Source organism: Petromyzon marinus, chromosome 35 (assembly GCF_048934315.1).
Source record: "Petromyzon marinus isolate PM22_M1 ecotype Great Lakes invasive population chromosome 35, UKy_Petmar_22M1.pri1.0, whole genome shotgun sequence".
Lineage (NCBI taxonomy): Eukaryota > Metazoa > Chordata > Hyperoartia > Petromyzontiformes > Petromyzontidae > Petromyzon > Petromyzon marinus.
Genome location: NC_133701.1, coordinates 2,250,214 through 2,261,651, shown reverse-complemented (window position 1 = coordinate 2,261,651; position 11,438 = coordinate 2,250,214). Strand labels below are relative to the sequence as shown.

The 11,438-nt window shown below is 49.3% G+C and overlaps 1 protein-coding gene across 1 annotated transcript; it reads left to right on the top strand.

The window, feature by feature from the left end:
- Positions 1 to 333: 333 nt before the first annotated feature.
- On the top strand, positions 334 to 11,018 carry LOC142929790 (trypsin-like). Its single transcript, XM_076071754.1, has 8 exons — positions 334 to 453; positions 1,748 to 1,870; positions 3,319 to 3,394; positions 3,677 to 3,842; positions 8,233 to 8,427; positions 9,344 to 9,603; positions 10,402 to 10,535; positions 10,797 to 11,018. Exons 1-8 carry the CDS (start codon positions 334 to 336, stop codon positions 10,944 to 10,946), a joined length of 1,224 nt encoding a protein of 407 aa, XP_075927869.1. The 3' UTR covers positions 10,947 to 11,018.
- The last annotated feature ends 420 nt before the right edge of the window (positions 11,019 to 11,438 follow it).

Sequence of the window (11,438 nt, the reverse complement as noted above, 5' to 3'; positions counted from 1 at the left end):
TTGCCTGTGCTCAAGGCATTCTCTGCTGCAGGTGGTGATTGGGCGGCGTTGGAACCAAGATTCCTTTCCGACTGTGACATGCTGGGGTGGATGGAGGAAGAGAGACTCCGCGCTCTTCCAGCCGCCCTGGATGACGACGCCTTAGCCGCCATCATCACGATCACGTGGGGGGATCATGCAATGTTGCAGCATGCGTTGAAACACATGGCAGCTATCTACAGGCCTCCTTCAGATATGAGACACTGCTTAAATACCCGGAACAAGGGTGAGTCGGAGACTCTCCTGGCTTTCCGCAGTGCTTTTCTTGCTCTCACTAGGCTAGCTTTTCCCTGGATGGATGACAATGGCATCGACACCCTCGTCCTGCAGAAATTGTTCTCGCTGGCGTGGGACTTGCGCATCGTCGTTCACGCAGTGGACGACGACGACCTGAACTCACTGCATGCCGCCAAGGCAATGCAAGTGCACCTTCTCCTCCAACGAGAGACAGGTGTCGCCGCTTATGTTGCACCATCACCAACCGATGCTCGTTCGGAAGAGACCCAACCCGACCAGGCCTTTGCAGTGACTCGGGCCTCAGGTTGGAGGGCTGAGAGATTCTCGGTAGAGGGAACGGCCACCTCTACGACCGGAGCCCCGGATCACCTGCTACAATTGCGGCCTCCGAAGACACGTGTCGTCGGGCTGCCGGGCACCTCAAATCTGCATTGGTGATATTAAAGTGGTTGGTCCCATTCTGGTATCCTCGTCCCTCGCTGTTCCGTGTCTCCTCGGCACTGATTTCTTAGGCAAAATGCCAAACAAAATTCTGGTGGGCCAAGGTTTCTTCGAGCTCCTCTCTGGTTGACGTATATCTTTCCTGCCCTCCCCCACCCGCTTGCGCGCGGCCTGCGCTACGGTACAAGTACTGGCGTCTCGTACGGTGCGTATCCTGGCGGGCGCTCAAATCCTGGTTCCATTGCAACTACTGAAACCGCTAGATTCGGGTGCGACGGCGGACGTTAATTTATTGGGCCCTTCAAACACCGCGGTGCGTGGGCTGGAACTTGTCGGTACACAGACGATTGTATCAACCAAAAGAGAACCCTTCATCCAGTTATTGAATGCCGGGCAGCGCACGACGGTCATTCCGCAGGGTGCTATGCTTGCTCACGCGGCACCTGTGCCCCACGGTGACTCGCTTGTTGGCCACGTGGGTGACATACGTCAGTCGCAGCCGTGTTCCCACCTGGATAAAAGATAGCTAGTCGCGCTTTTCTCGGCTGCTGGTAAAATGTCCGATTCCCAGAGCTTGAAATTGCACGCACTATTGCGGGAATTCTCTGATGTCTTCAGCAAGAGCAAATTTGATATTGGATGCACTAATTTGTTGAGCCATCACGTTGATACGGGAGATGCCGCTCCCATTCGGCAAAATCCATTTCGTCTCAGCCTGGCTGAGAAGGAACATGTCCGGTTGGCCGTCAACTACATGTTTGCCGCGGACATTATTTCCCCATCTACCAGCCCGTGGAGAGCCCCAATTGTACTTGTCAAGAAGCACGATGGCTCTCTGAGATTCTGTGTAGATCTCCGGAAACTTAACAAAATCTCCGTAGCAGATGCGTATCCGCTTCCTTGAATGGACGAGTCGCTGGATGCCTTAGCGGGGGCACATTATTTTTCCACATTGGGCCTTCTTTCTGGATTTTGGCAACTGCTATTGGATGAGGCGTCCAAACCTAAAACCACTCTTTGCACGCCATAGGGCCTTTTCAAGTTTAATCAGCTGCCCATGGGCCTTCACTCGGCTCCAGCTACGTTCCAGCATCTCATGGAATTGGTTCTCGCTGGGCTCCAGTGTGACTCATGCCTCATTCACATCGACAATGTAATTGTCTTCAGTCGTAAATTCCAGAAACATTTGGATCATCTGCGGGTTGTATTAATTGAAATGCAAGCAGCTAACCTCAAATTTATCCGGAAAAATTCCACCTCTTGTGGGAATCGGTGCATTACCTGGGACATTGTCAACCAGTCGGGCATTGCAACTGACCCTGAGAAAACGAGCTGCATGCGTACATGGCCGACTCCCACTTCTGTGGGAGAAGTAAGGAGTTTGATTGGATTTGCTTTGTATTATCGAGGATTTGTTGCGGGATTTGTGTCGATAGCTAAACCTCTTCATGCTCTGACAGCGAATGGGCAAGAGTTCCATTGGGGACAGGAGGAGGAGGCCGCGTTCGGAGCACTTCGAGATTCCCTCGTAAATGCCCCTCCCCTGTGCTACCCTGACACGGCCGTTTTTTCTCGACACGGATGCCAGCAACACGGGCATCGGTGGTGTGCTGTCCCAGGTGATTGACAGGGTGAACGGGTTGTCACTTGTGGCAACAGAGTTCTATCTCTGGCAGTGCAACGCTACTGCATAACTCGCCGTGAGCAATTGGACCATCGTGTTTTTTAACCAGCAATACCGGCCAAATTTATACGGCAGGCATTTTACTGTACGTTCCGACCATGCGGCATTACAATATGGCTTGTGAACTGACCAACCGTCTGGCCAATTGTCCCACTGGCTCGAGGTCCTGCAGGACTACTTGTTTCCGGTAACCAACCGCAAGATGTCTAAACACTCGAACAGAGAAGCGCTGTCGCGGCTGCCCGCTGGCAACCGTTATGCGTGCTTTTCGGGTTCCAGCCGTTGCAAACAGCCCGTTGTTCATGCGCCCCCCCCCCCCGCCACTCGCTGCTGCAGCTGAGGTGGCCGTTCCTGAAGGTGTCTCCTCTGGGGGGCTGGACTCGAGATGCATTACTCAATTCATGCCTCGTGGACTGGGGGCGCCTCCAAATGGAGGACACCTTCCTCCTTAAGTCACACAGCCATGCTGAGCGACTTAGGAACTTGAAAGTATCGGGAAGGATTCGCGCCCATCATTCTGCGGGAAGGTCTGTTGATGACCTGGGATGGTAGCTCGCGCTGTTATAAAATTGTCGTGCCAACCGCTCTGCGCGGAAAGGCCGTTTAAGCTGCTCACGAGCACCTCTTGCACCTGGGGGTCCAGAAACACTTAGCACGCTGCAGCTCGATTTCTATTGGCCAGGTATGGTGAAATATGTGGCCAATCTGCTCCTGAGCTGCACCCAGTGTGCCAGGTGGAAGCCACCGGCAGGCCATCGTGCCCACCCCTACAGTCCATCTGCATGTCCCGTGTCAATGAATTGGTGGCGCTGGACATTCTTGGGCCCTTTCCAGCTACCTCCCGAGGTAATAAGTACCTGCTGGTAGGGGTGGAACATTTCACCCGCTGGCCCATGGCCTGGCCAATCCCCAACCAGTCGGCAGCAGCCATTGTGGAGGCATTTCTCCAGGGCTACGTCCTGGACAAGGGTGCTCCGGAGCGCCTGCTGACCGGTCAGGGAAATAATTTCTCATCCACCCTGTTGAAGGATGTGTGTAACCGCCTTGGTACACAAAAAGTGCTCACTTCCCCGTACCACCCACAACCTGAAGAGATGGTTGAGCGTCTTCATCGGACACTCATCTCAATGCTGTACCACCAGCTTGACGAGTCGGAACTAGATTGGGATCTCCATATCCCCGGTGTCCTGGACGCGTACAGAATGACACCCCATGCAGCAATGGGGTACTCGCCATTCTATCTCATGTATGGCCGCAATGTCAATCCCCCAGCAGACGTGCAGCAAAGCGTCAAACCGCTCGCCTCGAAATCCAAACTTTCAGACCACATCCGATTCAATATTCAAAAACTGACCGAGGCACGGGAGGCCGCCAGGGAAAATTCCGCGGCGAGGCAGCTGGCCAACGAGAAATTGCAGGGCCACCACGTTTCCGAGCACACGTGGGCTGAAGGGGACCGGGCCTGGCTCCATTGTTCCCAGGTTCTCTTGGCAACGCCCCCTAAACTTCTCAGACCCTAGAGGGGGCTGGTCGAGGTTTTCCAAGTCGTCTGCCCCCAGTGTGTTAAGGTACAATGGGGTAGGCGATCTTGGCACGTCCACCCATCGTGTCTGAAACTCTACGTCGCGTCGCGCACTTTCACAGCATCTTCATATCGCAGGGGCCGTGGGTGTGACGTGCTCGACGTGCCGGGGTGTTCATCTGCAGAACCTAACCCTGAGACGAGCCATCTAAACCCACCCTCAGATGCTACGGGATTGAGGCCTCCACGGCCATCGACGTTGGCCGCCCACGACACCGAGCGCCCACCCACCCCACCAGATGAGGCCCTGATGGGGCCTACCTCTCCTGACCTGCCCGTGTGGGCTGTTCCCCACTCACAACCAGTTTCTGCTGAGCTGCCAAAGAGACCTTGTGGCTCATATGATGATCCTGCTACGCGGACACAACCCATTACCCCCCCGATTTTCATAAAATTCCCGTGGTTCCTCACGCCCACACTGCACTTACCTTTCCGTCGGGTAGGTGTATTGGCTTGTTCTCCTCTTCTCGCCTTGTTCTTTGATCAACGGTCAGTCACTTTGTCGCGGTTGGGGATCGCGTGTGTACCACGGGGTGTGGGCGCTTGTGTGTGTGCCATCAAATTATCTTGTTAATTGTAAATAATGTACACTTGTGCAGGTCGGATGGGGTATTTATTAGGGTCATTTCTTATTTATTGTTGCTGCGTTGAGGCACATGTGGTTGTGGTTTCGTTCGACGTTCTTAGGGGGTGGGGGGCTGGCAGCCGAAATGACTGACTGCTACGAGGGGGGGGGTAATGTAGTGGTGATTGTAATGTAACACGCCGTCACCACTACTGTCCTGGTGTAGCGCCAGCCATGAGCCAAAATGGGGCAACAGCGAGTCCGTTCTGTGCCAGGCAACGCCGTTAAGCTAGGGAACCCAGAGGGCATTTGGGAACCAGAGGTACACACCCCAAGCACCCAGTGGGGGCTGGGAGATTACGCAATAGTCCAGGTACCTCAAGAAAGTTCTAGAGAGTAGGCGTGGCCAGGGGCGGAGGGACCCTGGCCAACGTATATAAGCATTACCTCTTAACGGGTTTGCCTATCATCGTCAATCTAAAGACCCAAAGAGCCAGCTTAAAAAAAGGACCCTGGGAACCCCCGGACCCACTGTCCTTTTAAGGGCTGGGACTGAGTGGGACAGTGGTCGGACCCTGAGAAACTCCATTCACAATGTCCTTCTGAGGGCCGGGACAGAGCGGACCAGTGTCCGGGACCCGAGGACCTTAGCTGGGTCGGGTCAGGCTAGCCTCCCCTAGGGCAACTAGCCGGAGGACTGAGATATAGTGTGGTCCCAGTGATAGAGAGCACGATAGCACGGAGGCCGTACCTCCCCAGGTATCGGGTGGAAGGGGCCGTTACCCCTTTGTGTTAGGGACCCTGTACTGTTATTGTTATAAATAATCGTGTTGTCTCCAGTGAAGACTGGGTCTCCATCATTACCACAACATATACTCATGATGATTCTAGTTCATGAGAAATGCTGTATGTCGTGGACGTACAGCTCAGCTGCCGATAACAGGATACCGTAGGAAACAAATGAAAAGCTACTTTGTGTAACTGGGCGAGCGTTAATTGAGACACCCTTTACCTGTTAACAATGGAATCCATGGCACATGCAAGGTGTGAACAGAAACAATGATAAGACGTGTTGCAAAACAGTGTCAACTTAAGTTGTAGCTATTCGTAGCTGATACAATGATATATATGTGATGTTGAAATGGATGAATTTGAAGTTGTTTGAAATAAGACATACATTGTTCTCGTTGAAAAGATAGGGGAATATGACGCGTGCTTTCACAGCTGGTGATGTCACGGCGCGTACTGAAGCAGCCTCACTGGATTTTAAACTTCCCAACCTGATGAAGCCCGAGTCGGGAAGTTTAAATGATGTCGTGAAAAGCCTTAAACTACCTTTGAGCTTTATTGGTTTGAATGTGATCAACACCTTGGCATGTACGAATGTTGTCTTTTTAAAAGTTTTAATTTTGTCGAGTGGTGGGGGCTTAGTAACGAGAATTTTGACAAAGAATCTGGCACGTGGCCAAATCTCTAAATATATGGATCAGTATTCATGTATCTGACTAATCAATTAAAAATAACTAGGGATCTGCTTAATAAAATATAACTTTGGCGATGACACATTTGACTTTTACCTCATGGTATACGTTAATATAGAAATGCAGTAATGTCCTTGGCATAAGTATAAAGGGCAAAGGTGCATCATTGCAATGGATTTATTACAGCACCGCTGGCAGACTCCACTTAAACGACCACTAAATATCCCCTCTAGGGGATAATATATATACTCACGTATGCTTACATAAGTGTTAATTGTATAGCCAATAATTTTAGCTAAATTCTACGAACATAGGCTAGACACAGGGGAAAGCTCTCAATTCCGGAACTTTTCCACAGAGATCGGGATCGTTCCACTATTTGTAGAATGGGTCCGCAAACTGCAGAAATACTTTTAAACACAGCTGCCACGTTACCCACACACACATGGCATTATCTCTAACAAGTATAAGATCATAAACAGAACAACATAAGCAACGTCCGTTGAAAACAATTAATAAATAGAACCAATATTAACGTGTGGAATCGCTGACTCGCAATTTTTTTGTCTCAGGTGGGAAAATATCGACGAGTTTAATGAGACAGACATAAGGCATTGGGTAACGTAGAGATGAGAATAAGGCCATGACATAAGAGGGCTCTCAACGGGTATAAAAGTGGACCATCGGCAGTAGTTCAGCATCATCGTTCAGGATCTTCACTGCACAATGTACGGACTCATCTTCGCTCTGCTCGTGGGCACCGCTGGTGAGACTTTGTGTAACTTCCATTGCTAACTGGTTGCGTAGTGACTGGTTTTGGGTCGAACTGGGACCCATGTCCAGCAGATATGGTCTTTGTACGTATGCTGAACTTATTTCACACCGTACGTATCCATCCGTGCTAATCTTTGCCTATAGACATTTGGCAATGTAACAGCATTGGTTTAAGCAGGGCAGACAATGATGGGTATCAGTTTAACACGTGGGCTTTCGCGACCAATATCATCCATAAAAGAGGTTTTTGGGTTAGATATATAATTGTATGGACCAGAGGACGCCTTTGGGCGCCTTTTGGCGTCCTCTGGTCTAACACCATTGGTGACTAGGTTCCAAAGAAAACTGTCTCTGGTGTGGACCAATCAGTTTAAAAGACAATGCATATATAATCAGAGTATGTTTTTGTTTGCATTCTGACCACAATTATCGTGGTTACTGCAGTCATGATTCATTGCAAAAGGTTTCAGTTTGGTGTTTTAACATCTTAACACCTGTTTTGTTGCCAGAAAAAAGGGGAAAACCTATTATAATATAAAAGTGTCGTTAAAACCCGCCACCACCGGACACAGCCAACTAGTAAGGGTTGTCACGTAATTGTTGTGGCTTGGCTCTCCGACACACCAGTGTGCTGTACTAGTGACGAATTGCCACGTTCTGTTGACGTGAAAACCCTTACTAGTTGGCTGTGTCGGGTGGTGGCGGGTTTTCACGACACATTTTTATATTTACGCGATCTAACCTAAAAACCTCTATTATGAATTATGGAAATCATTAGTGGTCATTAGGTATCTTAATTTGGCGTAGGCCTCCGCTAGGTTAGCTCAATCGGAAACACTTTGCGCCTCCTATGGTGATGTGCATCACCAAACTAACAGAGGAGAGGTAGGTGTGCTGCTTATTTGGCTGTGCCGGAAAGTTGGTCTTTGACTTACACTGAATCATACCCAAGTGCAAGATGGGGCTAATGTCCGTTTTTGTTCCCAATCGATTAGTGGAAATTCTAAATTCCTTCTGTGGGGCCCATATTGTCCATCAGACAAGAACGGCGATTGACCAAGTGATGCAACATTTATAGTAACCATAGCGAAGTGATTTTTTTTTGCTGGAATTGGTCTTTGTAATTATGTTGCTGATAACATTGGTGATGATGATCATCACGGAGACAACAGAGGCGGATCTATAATATTCCCAAGAGGGGTGTTCATGAAATGTCCATACATTTAAATAGGGGCTTACAATATCAATACGTTTTTTTCTGGTAAATATCAATAACCAAATTACTTTGCGACTCAAGGGGTGGGAGGGGGTAGCAGTCTCCATTACTTCCCTTGGATTCTCCACTTGGCCTTATACACGATGTCGATGGTCATGATCCTGTTGACGATTATCCTCACGATGAATGTTGGGTCTGAGTAATTGACCGTAGCCAGGATACTAATTCACACTCTGCTTCGCTGACAGCGGCGGCCCCATACATGTATGAGGACCACATCGTGGGTGGCTCCGAGTGCGCTGCCCACTCGCAGCCGTGGCAGGTGTCCCTCAACATCGGATACCACTTCTGCGGAGGCTCCCTGATCTCCAGCGAGTGGGTCGTGTCTGCCGCTCACTGCTACATGCCGTGAGTGTGCTGCACGTGGACATGAGCGAATCTCGTTGCGTGCTGCGTGTCTGGTGGTTTCAGTGAAGTAACATCGACTTGTGTAAAATGCAGTGTACATCCACAACCTGGTGATCACGACCTTATCTGAAAAGAACTTGAAGCTCATGTTGTTGAACTAAGACCTAGCCACAAAACAGGTCCCTGCAGGGTGGGCTGGTAGGAACATTGGATTTCTTTTTTACACCCAACAGCACGAGATTTCACTTCGTTAAAGTATTGAAAGGGGACGGACGGACGGACACATTAATCTATTGCAGGCTGGTACACTCAGTTTACAACTTCGTTCCTACCAGTATAATATTTACTTGAGCTTCACCGATGGGGCAGCAGTGTTACAGCTGGTAATATGAAGAAGCCGATCGTATGATTTTGAATGAGACCCATGCGTACAAACGAGAAAGGGCTATTAACAGATTGCAAAGGTATGCGACATCCTCTTTCTACAACAAGGCGATGTGCCCCAGCAGTTTGTTTTCTTTAGACGATTATACCAAATAGTTACGGCACTTGACAATCTACCACACTGGCCAATTTGGGTTTGTGACGGTGGGAAGTGTAGATATGATGGCATAGAATTACAGTACAACCAATCTTACCATACGTGCTAGTTGTGCCATGTTGATGCTTGAACTTACCATTCGGAACTTGACCATGTACAGTTTTGTTTGGATTGTTTTGTTCGTGTTTTATTGTTATTGCTATAACCGTGTTTTTATTGTGTGACCAGATCCCCATAAAGGATTAGCATTCCTGAGCCAATGGGTTTTACTTGTGCCAAAATTAAAGCTCCCAAAAAACCTAAAACCTAAATATAAGCGATCCCCTATGAATAAAAATCATCATCACTACTGTCATCCACTTCCTCCACCCCCAGCGCGTCCAGCATCTCTGTGCGCATCGGCGAGCACAACATCTTCGCGTCCGAGGGCACCGAGCAGTGGATCCAGGCTTCCAAGGCGATCCCCCACCCCCAGTACCTCTCGGCCACCACAGACAACGACATCATGCTCATCAAGCTGTCCTCACCCGCCACCCTCAACCAGTACGCGCAGGCCGTCCCGCTGCCCTCCTCTTGCGTCGGCACCGGAGTCATGTGCACCATCTCCGGCTGGGGCGAGACCGAGATCAGCATCGGTGAGGACACGGCGCTTAGACGTCCGACTACCCTGGAAAAGCCATTTAAGGAAGATTTTTTAAATATTTTACAATGTCGGTTTCATGGTTGCTCTGTTTAGCTCTCGGATGTGTTTTCTAGCTGTGCCACGTGGTGTTCATCATGATGTCTAGCGTTTCGCTCTACTCTTTGGGAGTTCCCAACACTACTGATGAAGCGTCGGATGTTATGTTGAAGAGCACTCAGTACAATCCAAAAACATATCAGAGAAATTATTTGATTTCGTCTCCATACAAGCTGACACAACACGTACACATTCTTGTACCATGCTAAAACATTTCATTAAGAAAAAAATGTTAGTAAATTGAAGGGTATAAGTACATGGAACTATGTCTAGTGATATTTTCGTGGATTTGTTTTCAATGTTTATAGCTAAGAATTGAATAACAGGTCTGAGCATGAGTAATGCTTGACCTGGAGTTTAAACTGGACTAAGAGTTGTAACTAGACTTGTCGATATCTGTAATTGTTGTGGTGTGAACTTGTGATTGGCCACTTCTAGGCACAGGCCTCCCCCATGTCTTCCTTTACTTTCTCAGTGTCTGTCTTCATCTGCTTACTTTTCCCCAGGTGTATAAATGGGCACGAGCTACCAACCCATTGCATTGGCTCTGCATTACTGGGACCTTCACGCTGAGTCCACTGACCTCTCTTCTGCCGCCCCTTCTGCTCATGCGTTTCTCCGTCCTCACGTTACCCCAATATGTTTCCCCAGTGCACCAATGCCTCACCACTGCCAACCGCGTGTCTCCATACAGGCCGCTCCGATGTCCTCATGTGCATCCAAGCGCCCGTGCTGAGTGATACCTCCTGCAGGAACTCCTACCCCGGTGACATCACCAACAACATGATCTGCCTGGGATACCTGGAGGGTGGCAAGGACTCCTGCCAGGTGAAGTACCCTGAAGCGACATGAGTTGATAAGTCTGAATGGGAGTATGAGCGTCGACCTGCCCTCTTGCTAGAAACCAGTGCCACCTCCACCAATCATTCAGATTGAGACAAAGTTAATTACTCTCTCAGCATCTCTTTCATCTAATTCAATATTAATCACGTAGTTTTTTCACAGACATAAAGGTTGGGTACCACGACGTTAGATGCAGGAGCCAGCTGCTAATCCCTGACCCTCTAACCCCTGATGCCGCCACCGCAGAATGACTCCGGCGGCCCCGTCGTGTGCAATGGCCAGCTGCAGGGCATCGTGTCGTGGGGTCGCGGCTGTGCCCTGCCCAACTACCCCGGCGTGTACACCAAGGTGTGCAACTACAACTCCTGGATCGCCAGCACCATGGCTGCCAACTGAGCGACTCACTCGGAAGCCACCTTGCCGAACAACAAGCACCATGATGGTTGTAATGACATGAAACGAATACAACCTTTGAAATGTTGATGCCACCATGTTTTCATCGCCTTATTTTCTTCGTCTTATTTTCTTCGTAAAGTTGATGATCGAAACATCGCATAGCATGGTACAATGGATTGTGTTGCTCTACTGCTCTGCAATCCACAAGCAGCCCCGTAGCAGCCTATACAGCACAGGACATCTTAACTCCTTTGGTATGGTATCCCTATACCTCCCACCTGCAATCCTTGAAACAATAGTATACGTTTAAAAAACATATGTTTAGTTCAAATTGTTCATACCAACAAAGTGGCTAGTTTAAGTAATTTGCTTTGAGCATGTCGAAATGTTTTGCCAAGATTCAACTGATTTGCGTCGATACAAAGGAGGGGGTGACATGCAAATGAGATGGATAATGTCGGATTCCCATTGGTCGATTCAAACTTCTCCCAG